The sequence below is a fragment of the Chiloscyllium punctatum genome, chromosome 12 (assembly GCF_047496795.1).
Source record: "Chiloscyllium punctatum isolate Juve2018m chromosome 12, sChiPun1.3, whole genome shotgun sequence".
Classification (NCBI taxonomy): Eukaryota; Metazoa; Chordata; class Chondrichthyes; order Orectolobiformes; family Hemiscylliidae; genus Chiloscyllium; species Chiloscyllium punctatum.
The window spans coordinates 20,269,687-20,285,280 of NC_092750.1; the positions used below are offsets into that span (position 1 = coordinate 20,269,687).

Genomic DNA, 15,594 nt, shown 5'->3' on the forward strand with positions numbered 1-15,594 from the left:
GGCGACCAGAACTGGACACAATATTCCAAGTGTGGTCTCACCAGGGACTTCTAGAGCTGCAGCAAAACCTCGCAGCTCTTAAACTTGATCCCCCTGTTAATGAAAGCCAAAACACCATGTGTTTTCTTAACAATCCCATCCACTTGGGTGGCAACTTTGAGGGATCTATGTACTTGCACACCCAGATCCCTCCGTTCCTCCACACCGCCAATCCTATAATCTTTAATCCTATATTCAGCATTCAAGTTCAACCTTCCAAAATGCATCACTTTGCATTTATCCAGGTTGAACTCCATCTGCCATTTCTCAGCCCATCTGTGCATCCTGTCTATGTCACGTTGCAGCCTGCAGTAGCCCTCTATCCTATCGGCGACACCTCCAATCTTTGTGTCATCTGCAAATTTACTAACCCACCCCTCAACCTTCTCATCCAAGTCATTTATAAAAACTACAAAGAGCAGAAGCCCAAGAACAGAGCCCTGCAGGACCCCACTCAATACTGACCTCCAGGCAGAATACTTTCCATCTACAACCACTCTCTGCCTTCTGTCAGCCAACCAATTCTGAATCCAGATAGCCAAATCTCCCTGTATCCCATACTTCCTGTCTTTATGAATGAGCCTACTATGGGGAACCCTATCAAATGCCTTGCTGAAGTCCATATGCACCAAATCCACAGCTCGACCGTCGTCGACCTGTCTCATCACCTCCTCAAAGAACTCAGTAAGATTTGTGAGGCATGATCTGCCCCTCACAAAGCCATGCTGACTGCCTTTAATCACACTATGCTTTGCCAAATAGTCATAAATCCAATCCCTCAGAATTCTTTCCAAAACTTTGCTGACCACAGACGTAAGACTGACTGGTCTGTAATTGCCTGGGATTTCCCTATTACGCTTCTTGAAAAGAGGAACAACATTTGCCTCCTTCCCATCCTCCAGTACGACTGCTGTGGAGAGTGAGGAGGCACATATCCTCGCCAGCAGCTTAGCAACCTCCTTTCTCACTTCCCAGAGCAGCATGGGATAAATCTGGTCTGGCCCTGGGGACTTATCATTCTTAATGTTTTCCAAACTTTCCAGCACCTCAACTTCGTCAATCATATCTCAAGTCATTTTAAAATTTAAACTGTAATTATCTTTATAGCTTTATATTCTTTTGTATTTTTGATTTATGTTTGTCACATTATATCTCAAAAGGTCATATTTTAATTAAGAATTTTGAAACAGGGCAAATATCACATGATTAATTATCATATGATAACAGCAACTTGCATTTGTATAGTATGTTTAACATCATAAAGCTTGCAAGATGTTTCACAGATACATTATCAGACATAGTTTGACACCAAACTGCAAAGAGTGATAGTCAGATAGGTGACCAAGGTATATCTTTTTTTTTAGATTAGATTACTTACAGTGTGGAAACAGGCCCTTTGGCCTGACAAGTCCACACTGCCCTGCTGAAGCGCAACCCACCCATACCCCTACATCTACCCCTTACCTAACACTACAGGCAATTTAGCATGGCCAACTCACCTGACCTGCACATTTTTGGACTGTGGGAGGAAACCGGAGCACCCGGAGGAAACCCACGCAGACACTGGGAGAATGTGCAAACTCCACACAGTCAGTCGCCTGAGGCAGGAATCGAACCCGGGTCTCTGGTGCTGTGAGGCAGCAGTCCTAACCACTGTGCCACTGTGCCACCCACTTAAAGGAGGAAAGCTGGTTGACCCCTTCTGTGAAAGCTGGGTGAAGGAATAGAGAGAGATTTAGGAAGAGAATTCCAAGCTGAACTGAAGGGAAGGCAGCCAGTGGTGAAGTGATTAAAAGGAGGGAAGTGATTAAAAGAAGGGAAGCACTTAAGGCCAGACTTGTCACTTCCTCAAAGGAATCGCTGTGGTGTGTACTGCTATCCATATTTTCTCAGTGTGTGGTTTCTTTAGGGGCTTCTGTAGCCTTGACCATATGAGTGTAGCCCCCATTTGATCCAATGAGAGGAGTCTTGAAGAGTAAACAAGATGTCATTATTGCATGTCTGCAAATATTTACAGGTTATAAGAATAGGCTGTAGAAAGGGCTTAGCCTATAGTCTGTTTCCCACACAATCATACTTCACTCACCCATATTGGTGTTGTTTATTGCACACAATCAAATATTAACCCTTTCAGATCCTTCAGATTCATATGCAACAGTTATAGAGGTTAGTCAGAGTAGAGTTAGTCAGACTCTGAGTTCTAGCTGTAGGCGTTAAACGACAAACTGACAGAACCCTATTCAGATTGACCCCTTCTGTGAAAGTAACCGAATCTAAACAACCTTCATCCTTTCCTGGTCTTGAACCAGCAACTTACTTGTTAAATCACCAATTATATTAAACATATGATCAGAATGATCTCAGGATTCTGGATTGACTTATTATTGCAAGAAAGAGGCAGAAATAATTGGTTATTTTAAACTTTGGACTTCAATGCTTTCATTCTGTCCTATATGTTTCCATTTGTTATTATTTCCTGTCTAAATAACTTTCCTCTCAGATCTTAGATTTTGGACTAGCTCGTCCGACTGAGACAGAAATGACGGGTTACGTTATAACTCGTTGGTACCGACCTCCAGAGATCATTCTGAATTGGATGCACTACGGTTACTCAGGTGGGAATCTCTGGTAGCCTGACAGTATAATGAGGCAGCCCGGATAGTTCACTGAAACAATTCAGTCAGTAATTGTGATGCAAGTGTAAGATTTCACTGCTGGTTAGTCTACCTCAGCTGTTGCCAGTAGTATTAATAGCAATATTGGTTCAATATTGATTCAATTGGCTTTTGTTTCCTGGTCATTCATATTACATGAGGGTTGCTGACAGGACTTATATTTGTTACCTTTCATTAATTCATTGAGCTTGAGTGCTATGCTAGGCCATTAACTGCAGAGGACAGTTAAGAGTCAATCACATTACTAAAGATCTGGAGTCACATGTAGACTAGACCAGGTATGGATGGCAGTTTCCTTCCCTAAAGGGCATAAGTGAACCGGATGGGTTTACAATTTTGCAGTTTCGTGACACCATTATTGTAACTAGCTTTCAATTCCAGATTTTATTCATTGAACTGAAATTCCATGAGATGCCATGATGGGAGTTGAACACGTGCTCCCAAAGCCTGGATCTCTGGATTACATTGTCCATGGTCATGGCCACTTCACTACCATCTTCTCATGTGTGTTGAGGCTGAGATTCTAATGTGCGTCAAAACCCATTCATGGAGGTAAATTCAGGCCCTGTTGCTTAGCCTGGGCTGTGTTGCCCAAAGGTTGAATAGCCATCTAGCCTTTGCTGTTGTTGCCCACTCATTAAGAATAGGAGCTTGGAAATGTAGAATGTTCCTGATAATTGTGGAGGTGTTTCTTAATTATTCTGCAATCCTTTACAAGTGAACCCTCGAGGTACCAAATCCAGGCAAACTACAATCTTCCCTTCAAACTATCAATCTTAACTAATTTATCGAGTATTAGGTTCCACATACGCACTGCTCTCTGGGTAAAGAAATTTCTTCTGAATTAGATTAAATTAGATTAGATTACTTACAGTGTGGAAACAGGCCCTTCGGCCCAACAAGTCCACACCGCCCCGCCGAAGCGCAACCCACCCATACCCCTACATCTACCCCTACCTAACACTACGGGCAATTTAGCATGGCCAATTCACCTGACCTGCACATCTTTGGACTGTGGGAGGAAACCGGAGCACCCGGAGGAAACCCACACAGACACGGGGAGAACGTGCAAACTCTACACAGTCAGTCGCCTGAGGCGGGAATTGAACCCAGGTCTCTGGCACTGTGAGGCAGCAGTGCTAACCACTGTGCCACCGTGCCACCCTAGCTGATTCTGGGTGACCCTCTAAATATGGTCTTCGCCAGAAGCGGGAATGTGCTTTCTGTATCTACTGTTTTGGGTCCATCTTTGAGTCTTCTCTTTTCAGAGAAAAGAGACATTCTCTGTTCATCTTTTCCTGATGCTGATTTTATGAAATCTGAAAATAAAAAAAAGTCTGGGATTCTTAGCCAAACAGTCAAAATTTTATGATTTCGGGCGTGAGTTTCCAAAGTAAGACGTCTGGAAGAGATCTGAAACATAGACTGACCGTCTTCTGCTTTTTCACAGAAGCTGCTTGACCCATGTTTCCTTTTTGACCTTTTAGCATGTTGGAGTTTTTGAAAAGAATTGGCATGTATTGTGTAGAATTATAGTATTCCATTATCATAAAATACAAACCACTTTCTTGAACACAGGGAGGTGATGAGTGAATGGAAAATGTGATGGGCAGCTAAAGGAGAATGAGGATGAAAGAATTCTTACAATAATATAATTCGTTCATTCGTCCGGTGCTTCATCACATTCAACACCTCAAAAAACGCAATTTTTTTTTAAGTACAATGTTGTTATTTCTGGTATATTAGTCTAACTCTTGTTTTCTATTCTTTTATCCTTCTGTGCAGTGGATATTTGGTCAGTGGGCTGCATCTTGGCTGAAATGGTCACAAGATCTGTGATCTTCCCCGGATTTGACCGTATCCTTGAGTGATATGCGATCTGATCGGTTCATTTGAATGAGAAGAAGCTTGATCCATTGCTGGGTGAACGCAGATTTCAGAAACAACAGATGCATTTTGCTTAACCCATAGGTTCAGGTGGAACACATTTTAATCATCCTCTGCCTCTACAAGGTCAAACAATTACTCTCAGCTTAATTGGAAACTTCTGAAGTGAAGTGGAAAGGTAATGGTGTTTAGCTTTGCATGGCCTTTAATGTTGCTGGGAGTAAATCAGTTATCAGCACCAGAACTGACTCCAATGCAAAAGAACTCTATCGCCTCTTCACTCTGATGCCAATTGCAACTTGATACTGAATTTAATTGCATCTACGCTTTAACTGCAGTGGTAATATAATCTGTCAGTTGTTATTTAAAGCAAATAATGGCTACAAATTTTTAAAAAACTCTAAAAATCATGAAATTTTAATTTTTTTTCTGGTTTATTTTACTTTATGACTCCATTTGAACACTTTCAGAACTTCTGAGGGAGAGTCATGTCGGACTTGAAATATTAATTCTGTTTCTGCAAATACAAATACAGATATGATTCCATATAATAATATATATAAAAGTTGCTGGAAAAAATGTTAGAGGTGAGTGTAATTGCAACATTTAAAAGGCATTTGGATATGTACATGGAAAGGAAAGATTTAGAGGGATATAGACTAAATGCAGGCAAATAGGCCGAGTTCAGTTTAGGAAACCTGGTTGGCATAGACGAGTTGGGCCGAAGGGTCTGTTTCCATGCTGTATGACTCTGTGACCACAGATGCTTCCAGATCCTCTGAGTTTCTGCTGCGTTTTCTCTTTTTATCCTTCATTTATAACCTGTGTCCCCTAGTTCTAGTCTCTATGGCAAATTACTTTGGTAATTCCTTTAACTCTCCCTTGAAGATTTTGATCAACTGACAAAGATCATGAATGTGACAGGAACGCCTCCACCAGCCCTGGTGGATAAGATGCAGAGTGAAGAGGTATGTATAAGATTACCCAAACCATCTTTAAAAATATTAAAAATCACGCAACACCAGAGAATCCCAACAGGTTTATTTGGAAGCACTAGCTATTGAGGTGGTTCATAAAAATATTGACCATTCCACTTGACAAATATTACTGTGGGTTTACTCCATTCAGCTGAGAGGGCAAATGGGATCTTTCCTTTACATTTTATTTGAAAGTATTTCCAATATTAATCTGCTCGCTGGAGTGTCAGATCGGTTTACTTTTTTTTGGGAGTTGATTTCAACCCACAAATTGATTGTCAAAGACAAGGTCACCATCACTGAGCCACAGTGCTGTAATTAATATGAAGAAAAAGACCATTTTTATTTGTTGGAGAATAAGAATAGATTTTCAGAAGATCCTTAGAATATTTTTCTCTCTGCCACTGTATACTTTTACTTTACTTACTTTACTTTACTTAGATTAGATTACTTACTTACAGTGTGGAAACAGGCCCTTCGGCCCAACAAGCCCACACCGCCCCGCCGAAGCGCAACCCACCCATACCCCTACATCTACCCCTTACCTAACACTATGGGCAATTTAACATGGCCAATCCACCTGACCTGCACATCTTTGGACTGTGGGAGGAAACCGGAGCACCCGGAGGAAACCCACGCAGACACGGGGAGAACGTGCAAACTCCACACAGTCAGTCGCCTGAGGCGGGAATTGAACCCAGGTCTCTGGCACTGTGAGGCAGCAGTGCTAACCACTGTGCCACCGTGCCGCCCATACGCCACCGTGCCGCCACCGTGCCGCCCATACGTATACGCTGTATTAATACACCAAAGCCATTTGCTAGTCGCTCTGTGTCTTCCTCTGACAGCATTAACTTCTGACAGGCCGTGCGTCTTAGTCAAATGACCATTCGTTTACTGTAAGCCAAGACTGAGTGACAACCTATTTAACTAAAAGTGCATCAAGTGATAAGCTGATACTTTCACCAGCTGATTTTTGTATTTGTCCTCTCCAGCCACAATTCCTGAACAGTGTCCAAATGTAAGAAGCCAGGCAAATTGATCTCTTCTTAGAGATTGATGCTTATTATCAGATTCCTCCTGACATCACAGTTGATAGACATTAATTGCAGGAGGATATCAAAGGGCTTGTTAAGTGGGCAGAGCAGTGGCAAATGGGATTCAACTTCTAAAAGGTATGAGGTAGGGCTTATTTGGATGGGGCTAACAAGACAAGGAATGATGCAAGGAATGGTAGGACCAAGGAAAGTACTGAAGATCAAAGAGACCTTGATGTGCATTTCTACAGATCCCCGAAGTTAGCAGGGCAGGTTGCGAAGCCATATAGGATACTTGCTTTTACTGGCTGAGGCATAGAATACAAGAGGAGGGAGGTTATGCTGTAACTGTATAAAATGCTGGTTCGGCCATAACTGGAGTATTGAATGCAATTCTGGTCACTGCGTTTAGGAAGAATGCAATTGCGTTAGAGAGCATGTAGAGGAGATCTGATCCACCAGGATACTTAGAATATTTAGAATTGGAATCTGGGTGTATTGTCACATGTACTCAAGTTACAAAAGAGAGTACAGTGGACAGTGTAGAATAGTTGCCAACACATGGTAGCACCTTTAGGTACAACAAAATAGAGAAAATAAAGAAAAAATTACACTACATTACAGATATATATATGCTGGGAAAATAAGAAATAAAGCTAAGAGAGACATTTCATGTCTACCTATAAGGGCTTCCACGTGGTCTGACTGGGTTCCACCAGTTCCTAACCAGAAGCCATCTCCGCTCCAGACCCGCTGACCATCCTCACTCTGCTCTGGGCGGCTCTCACTCTGCTCCAGGCTTCTGGTCATCCCTGCTCAGCTCCCGACTCACTGACCATTCCCGCCCCACTCTGCGTCGCTCTCACTCTGCTCCAGGCCCGCTGACCATTCCTGCTCCACTCTGGGCCACTGGTCATCCCCGCTCCACTCCAGGCTGCTAGTCATCCCCACTCCACTCCAGGCCCGCTGGTTGTCCCCACTCCAGGCTGCTGGCTGCCCTCACTCTGCTCCAGGCCATCGGCCGTCCCTGCTTTGCTCCGGACCTGCAGGCCGCCATTGCTGTGCTCTGGGTCGCTTGCCCCCATCCCACCATGCTCTGGCTGCTGGCAGAAGAAAAAGAAAAGGAGAGGAAAAACATACAGAATAAAGAGAAAAATATAGAAGAGGATTGTATGGAGTAGACAAGCTCTGGCTACTCTGCCACCATCTTGGAAAGATGGGTTGGAGGGTCTGAGCAATGAGGAAAACTTTGAACAGGCTGAGGTTGTTTTCCTTGGAGCATTGAAGGTTGAAAAGGAACTTCAAATAAGTGTATAATATTGAGGCAAATTGATAGGATGGATAGGAAGGCACTTGTTTTCATTAGTAGAGTTGTCAATAATTAGGAAGCATACATTTAATGCAGAAGGTTAAGAGAAAAGTTGAAGAGAATTTTTCCTTCAGCTAGAGGGTGGTAGGCATTTGGAACCCACTGCCTGAAAACGTGACTGACTCAGCAACTGTTATAACATTTAAGCAGTATTTTGATATTCACTTGCATTGCTGTAGCCTCCAAGGCTCTGAGGCAAAATCTGGAAAATGGGACTGGTGTAGTCAGAGCTCTGTGGACCGAAGGGTCTGTTTCCATGCTGTACATCTCTATGACTCTATGTTGAGTAGTGCAGACATAATGTTGTGCTGAGTCTCTGGGTCTATGAGATCAGAGATCTCAGCACAGATATTCGCTGGAAATGTGCTGGTGAATGTGGCTCAAATACACTCTGAATTTACTCACTAAGCCATGTGAAATCAAGCCTAAATCACTTTTAATAATACAATGGAGATGTGGGATGTTCACTACTCTGAACTTTGGGTTTCTTCATTTGACATTGTTTGCCAGATAAGTATACCTGCGATAAGAGGGTGATTGCGACGTGTATCTCTAGAGTTTATAAGAATGGGAGGTGACCTCCTTGAAGCATTGAAAGATTCCAAAGGGGATTAATAGTGTAAATGCTGAGAGATTATCTCCACTGATGAAGAAATCTAAAACATGGGAGAATAGTCTCATGGTAGGAGAAAGATCATTTTAGACTGAGATGAAGAGAAATGCGTTCAATCTTCCGTAATTACACCAGCACCACTCCCCACCTCTTCCTCCGCTACATTGATGACTGCATTGGCGCCACCTCGTGCTCCTGCGAGGAGGTTGAGCAATTCATCAACTTCACCAACACATTCCACCCTGACCTTAAATTTACCTGGACTATCTCTGACACCTCGCTCCCCTTCCTGGACCTCTCCATCTCTATTAGTGACGACCGACTTGACACTGAAATTTTTTACAAACCCACCGACTCCCATAGCTACCTGGATTACTCCTCTTCCCACCCTATCTCTTGCAAAAATGCCATCCCGTATTCCCAATTTCTCTGCCTCTGCCGTATCTGCTCCCAGGAGGACCAGTTCCACCATAGGACACACCAGATGGCCTCCTTCTTTAGAGACCACAATTTCCCTTCCCACGTGGTTAAAGATGCCCTCCAACGCATCTCGTCCACACCCCACCCCTCCAACCGTAACAAGGACAGAACGCCCCTGGTGCTCACCTTCCACCCTACAAACCTTCGCATCAACCAAATCATCCACCAACATTTCCGCCACCTCCAAAAAGACCCCACCACCAGGGATATATTTCCCTCCCCACCCCTTTCCGCCTTCCGCAAAGACCGTTCCCTCCGTGACTACCTGGTCTGGTCCACACCACCCTACGACCCACCCTCCCATTCTGGCACTTTCCCCTGCCACCGCAGGAACTGTAAAACCTGTGCCCACACCTCCTCCCTCACCTCTATCCAAGGCCCTAAAGGAGCCTTCCACATCCATCAAAGTTTCACCTGCACATCCACCAATATCATTTATTGTATCCGTTGCTCCCGATGTGGTCTCCTATACATTGGGGAGACTGGGCGCCTCCTAGCAGAGCGCTTTAGGGAACATCTCCGAGACACCCGCACCAATCAACCAAACCGCCCCGTGGCCCAACATTTCAACTCCCCCTCCCACTCTGCCGAGGACATGGAGGACCTGGGCCTCCTTCACCGCCGCTCCCTCACCACCAGACGCCTGGAGGAAGAACGTCTCATCTTCCGCCTCGGAACACTTCAACCCCAGGGCATCAATGTGGACTTCAACAGCTTCCTCATTTCCCCTTCCCCCACCTCATCCTAGTTTCAAACTTCCAGCTCAGTTACTGTCTCCTTGACTTGTCTGACCTGCCTATCTTCTTTTCCACCTATCCACTCCACCCTCTCCTCCTTGACCTATCACCTTCATCTCCTCCCCCACTCACCCATTGTACTCTATGCTACTCTCTCCCCACCCCCACCCTCCTCTAGCTTATCTCTCCATGCTTCAGGCTCACTGCCTTTATTCCTGATGAAGGGCTTTTGCCCGAAACGTCGATTTCGCTGCTCGTTGGATGCTGCCTGAACTGCTGTGCTCTTCCAGCACCACTAATCCAGTACAGGGTGTTGCAACTCACTGGGGTAGTGTGCTGGAAACCTCGTCTCACCATTTCCAGAGTCGTTATCACAAGTTAAAGATTGCAGGAAGCACAGAAAGCTCCCTAATTTGCCTGACTTTCACATCCTAATTGATAGAAGCACTGATCAGGTTTCTGTCTTGAACACTAATCATTATTTGGACATAGACATAGAACATTTCAGCACAGTACAGGCCCTTTAGCTCTCTGTTGCGCTGACCTGTGAAACCAGTCTGAAGCCTATCTAACCTACACTATTCCATCTTCATCCATATGTTTATCCAATGACCATTTAAATGCCCTTAAAGTTGGCGGGTCTACTACTATTACAGGCAGTGTGTTCCACACCCCTAATACTTTGAGTAAAGAAATTACCTCTGACATCTGTCCTATATCTATCACCCCTCAATTTAAAGCTATGTCCCCTCATGCTAGCGATCACCATCCGAGGAAAAAGGCTCTGCTTATCCTGTACGTCTCAATTAAATCACCTCTCAACCTTCTTCTCTCTAATGAAAACAGCTTCAAGTCCCTCAGCCTTTCCTCATATGACCTTCCCTCCATATCAGGCAACATCCTAGTAAATCTCCTCTGCACTCTTTCCAAAACCTCCACATCCTTCCTATAATGCGGATTACAAATAATTTAAGTCTAGCTATAGGTAAACAGTTTTAATCATCAGCATATAACAATAATTAAAACATTAATCCCAGCCATGACCGTATTGAATACAGAGCTATGAACTGTATGATCTACTGTAGGACGGCATGGTGGCTCAGTGGTTAGCACTGCTGCCTCACAGTGCCAGGGACTCGGGTTCAACTCCAGCCTCGGACGACTGTCTGTGTGGAGTTTGCACATTCCCCCTGTGTCTGTGTGGGTTTCCTCCGGGTGCTCCGGTTTTGTCCCACAGTCCAAAGATGCGCAACTTAGGTGATTTGGCCATACTTAAATTGCCCATAGTGTTAGATGCATTAATCAGAGGGTAATGGGTCTGGGTGGGTTACCCTTCGGAGGGTCAGTGTGGACTTGTGCTGAAGGGCTTGTTTCCACACTGTAAGGGAATCTACTCCAATCTACTCTGGCTTCAATTGTGTAAGCTTTGTTTGCAATTAACATGTTTGGATCTTTTCAGGCAAGAAACTATGTTTGCTCTCTCACACCAAAGCAGAAGAAAGATTTTCAGCAGGTTTTTCCCACGATGAATAAACAAGGTATTGGAATTACTGCCAAAGTTAATTTAGGAGTGTGTGAGGGGAGGCTTTGCTAAAGTGGGGGTAATTACACAAGGCTAGTTCCATCTTCTCTATAATAAATTGACATTCTTCAGAACAGTCAATAGTCTGGAGGCTTTAGGAATGGAATAGATGGGTGTAGAAAATTAAAAATAAAACAAAAGTTATAATTAAAGAACAACATGAAAATAGGCTAAATAGAGTCTTCATATTGAGAGTACTGATCACTGTTCAAGGAGAGTGGGTGTGGAACAATATTGTACATCAACATCTGTGTATCCTGGATGTATAGAGCATAAGGCTTGAGACCACATTAACTGATCCATTTCTGTCTCTCCCTCTTCTCTTCTAGCGGTTGATTTGCTGGAAAAGATGCTGCACCTAGACCCTGATGAGAGAATTACTGCTTGTGATGCTTTAGCGCATCCATATCTTATTGAGCACCATGATCCAGATAATGAGCCAGTGGCAGAACCATACGATGATTCCTTTGAAAATCTAGACCTAAAGATTGAAGAATGGAAAAGTAAATTTTATTCAGTGTTTCTCACTTTGCAATGTACCTTTTTGACTTTTCATAACTCAGTATGGTGACTGTCCATGGTTGAAATGAAATGGAGAGGTACTGCTTCCATTCATGGGGTGATGAGTCTCGACCTCCCAGTGAGCTGAGAATCCAACCTCACTTGACTCTTCATGCTAGTGGTACAGGCAGAACTGTAAGCTGTTGTGCAGGAAAGACTTAGGCATGATTTACTTAGTACACTGTATTTCATGGTATTGTACATTAGAATACTTCCACATTGTATAAAGATTTGTGAGAAAGAACTAGTTAATCCATAGTTTGATATGACCAGGTGAGGATGTGTTAATTGGCTCCTCTTTCCTAATCCTCCCTTGATCTGTTGCAACAATATTTTTATTTATTTTTAGCTTACAAATATATTAAAGGACAATTAAAATATTGTTAAGTAGATTACAATGAAGGAGTTCTCTTGAGTGAAAGAGAGAGGAATTTTATTACTTGCTAACCCTGTGATAAATAATAAAACGTCATCAAGTATAAACATGAATACAAGTATAAAGTTTTTTAAAGAGAGTGTTTAGTAGAAACAGGACAATAAAGAAGATGCAGCTTAAAAAGTCCTAGGATCCTTGAGGTTTTGGGTTTAAAAACCTGAGGCAACGTTGCTTAAATGGTGAATTATATCCTCAGCAGGAGCATGGTTTGGAGATGTTCTTTAGTTCAGAGAATAAGTATTTCTCCGAATCGCATTTCAGTAGCCATAATCATCAGAGAGGTTGAGGAACAGGGAGACTTAAGGCAAGACATCCAGTTCTGCTGTTTTGAATCCATTTTCTTCTCTCTGCCCAAAAACTGTTTTGCCTGAAATATAGTTCAGCTGTATATCCCCATATCTAGCATTGTAGTTCTTTCAACCTGTATAACCTGCAAATGATGTTCATCCCAATCTGCAATACTTCCAGAACGGTGTGAATCAAAAATAGGAGCAAGAGTTCTTTCAGATCTGACTGGGTTTTGATGAAATATTAACTTTGGCTCAAACTATTTATCTCACATTATTTTCTTCTCAAGATGTTCAGATGATCACAGTGGCCACCTAAAATTATTAATTTATCTATCTTAAAAACAGCCATTCTGTCAACGACAGTCTCTGGTATGAAAGTCTGACAATCGAAGTTGAAATTGATAGGCTAGACTTTACCATTGTCATGACGGGCTGAAAATGTAATTGCACAGCTGGCAACTTATCTTTGGCAATGTATAAATTCCAGATGGAAATGGCTGCAGATATTTTATTCAGTCAATTCGGTGTAGTTAAATAGTAGTTGGCTTTTCCCGACTGAGGGTAACATGGCTTCTCTGAGGCTAATTCAGTATGTTGAATGCTTTAGTGTATGAAGGGATTCATATAGCTCATCACTTTGGGCTGAAAAACAATTACTTTTAAAGAAGTGACCTATTGCATTTTTTATTACATAGGTTCTTTATATCCATAGTTTTCCAAATTGATTTTCTGTTCCTTGCTTATACCGTGATAATACATGTACGACAAAAACTGTCAAGATGTCGAGACGGATAGTTGAATTTGTACTGATTAGTGTCACTTATTCACTGGTGTTTATTTAAACGCTGATCAACTTGTTACAAGCTTATAGCAGGAAAATATAATTTCAGTTAACATTGAAGGGATATGGCCCAGGAGCAGGTTGATGGGATTAGTCTAGTTTGGGATTATGATCGGAATGGACCGGTTGGACTGAAGGGTCTATTTTTGTGCTGTACGACTCTATATGACATGGCTAAAACTTCCTGCTCTTTCTTTCTGACGGTAAGAGTGCAATTAAGATGTGTGTTGCTGTCCTATCTTAGGGATGCATACATTTCCTGGTTTTTGCAGCATTGATTTTATAAGCTTTCTGCTGGATTTGGGAAGACATTGACACCTAATTGGACTGAACTCCTGCTACACTGTTTCTCTTGTAATGTTTTTATGTGCATCAGTTTTCCTCATTGCTTACTCCCAATGCTGGGAAATGATCTACACAAGTTTTCTCTCACTGTATCCTGAAACCACTTCCTTAGAATGAATAATTTTGAGAGTGACAATCAGGTGTGAGATTGGACCATTACCTTGTGGGGAAGAAAGTGAAGCTCCTGATCTGTCTTTGCTATTTGGAGCATAGTCACCAATGAAATGGTACTTGCCATAATCACTGTCCCCTACATTTGGAAATGGCTAGTCAGACGGTACATTTATATGTGAGTTACGTACCTTCAGGCTCGATTGTGATCATCAATTGAAATGGGTGCGAGATAGAAAGGGTAGTAACTTTTTAGCTTGAGTGTCTATAACTGGATGTGCCCTTAATCTGGTATTGACATTATAATTAAATACCAAAACAGGAACATTATCACGTTTAACAAACAGTAAGGGGCAGAGTACACTATAAAGTGGAGAAATAGCTGGAGAGTTATTCGTGACAGGGAAAGGGTTGGTTTGCTGCGTATCAATAGGAAGGGAATAACGGGGCTTAGAGAAGGAAGCAGAGTATGTTCCAAACCCGTCCTGAACATGGCCAGAAATACTGTTGGACATCATGGGATATCACGTGAGCATTTAAAGGCCAATGTGGTTGTCCAAATGTCCTGGAATATGCAGATTAGATTTGCAAGGAAAATAACAGGCTGTTTCAATTGATATTGTTGCATATTAAATATTTCCATATGTAATGGTTTGTGCTTTTATTTTTGTAGGCCTTCTTCACATGGAGATCACAACCTTTGACCCAGACAATCCAAGACAAATGGCAACATGATGCCTCTCAATCATGCTTCATGATACTTTTAAAATGAGACAATGCTGATTCATTTTTTTTACATCATTAAAAACTGAAGTTGAAATCCTTAAGATGTGTCATTGATGCAAATTTCTTTGTATCCATTTCCTTCCTTTGCTACACAAAGCAGCAACTTTTCAAATGTAATATCAAAGTTACTTCCAGCAAAGGTACAACGACAAGAAATAAAACAGTAAATTCCAGGCAAATGGATTCAACCCAGACCTGCTGTGGACCAAAAGCTTTCCAATAATATCAACTTATAGCAAGGTTAAGCAGCTACAAATGTTTACTCAAGTAAATGACCGTCATCCTGCAACTAACTCAAGAAACTTTCTTAAACAGAGTGAGACTCAGGTTACTTTAGATGAATTTTTAAAGGTGTTACTTGGATGTACTGCAAAGCAGGACTCGTGCAAAGGCATTAAGGGCCCTGCACAATCTTTTAGTTTTATGACCCTGTCCTTCTCTGTCCTCCTGATTCACTTTTGGAAATCAATCTTGTGCATTGTTCTGAAAAAGTTCTGATTTATACTTAGATTTACTGCACATGATAAAGCAAAATATTATGATAATGACTGTACATTATCATTACTTTACACACTTCACAGGCTTTGTACAAAAAATGCACTTTAAAATATACAGGGTGGTTCGTAGTGTGTTCTTGCAACAGTTTCTAGATTATTTTATGCACAAGTTACACAAAAATATTATGTTATTTTATATTTTCTGAATTGCAGTTTTTAAATATTCATGTAGATGTACAGATTTCCAACACAGCAGCATAGATATATTTCTGTCTTTCTGAAAATTTCATAAGTACATTAAAATCTATGTGTCAATACGTGTGGATGTAGA

The 15,594-nt window shown here is 42.1% G+C and overlaps 1 protein-coding gene across 1 annotated transcript in view; it reads left to right on the top strand.

Moving 5' to 3' along the window:
- LOC140483657 (mitogen-activated protein kinase 14B) overlaps positions 1 to 14,807 on the top strand; it is a 33,289-nt gene extending 18,482 nt beyond the window's left edge. Inside the window, exons 7-12 of the mRNA XM_072582006.1 lie at positions 2,540 to 2,654; positions 4,500 to 4,571; positions 5,490 to 5,569; positions 11,274 to 11,352; positions 11,726 to 11,899; positions 14,654 to 14,807. Coding sequence (XP_072438107.1) covers positions 2,540 to 2,654; positions 4,500 to 4,571; positions 5,490 to 5,569; positions 11,274 to 11,352; positions 11,726 to 11,899; positions 14,654 to 14,715 — 582 coding nt within the window. The 3' untranslated portion in view covers positions 14,716 to 14,807. The remainder of the gene's footprint in view (positions 1 to 2,539; positions 2,655 to 4,499; positions 4,572 to 5,489; positions 5,570 to 11,273; positions 11,353 to 11,725; positions 11,900 to 14,653) is intronic.
- The last annotated feature ends 787 nt before the right edge of the window (positions 14,808 to 15,594 follow it).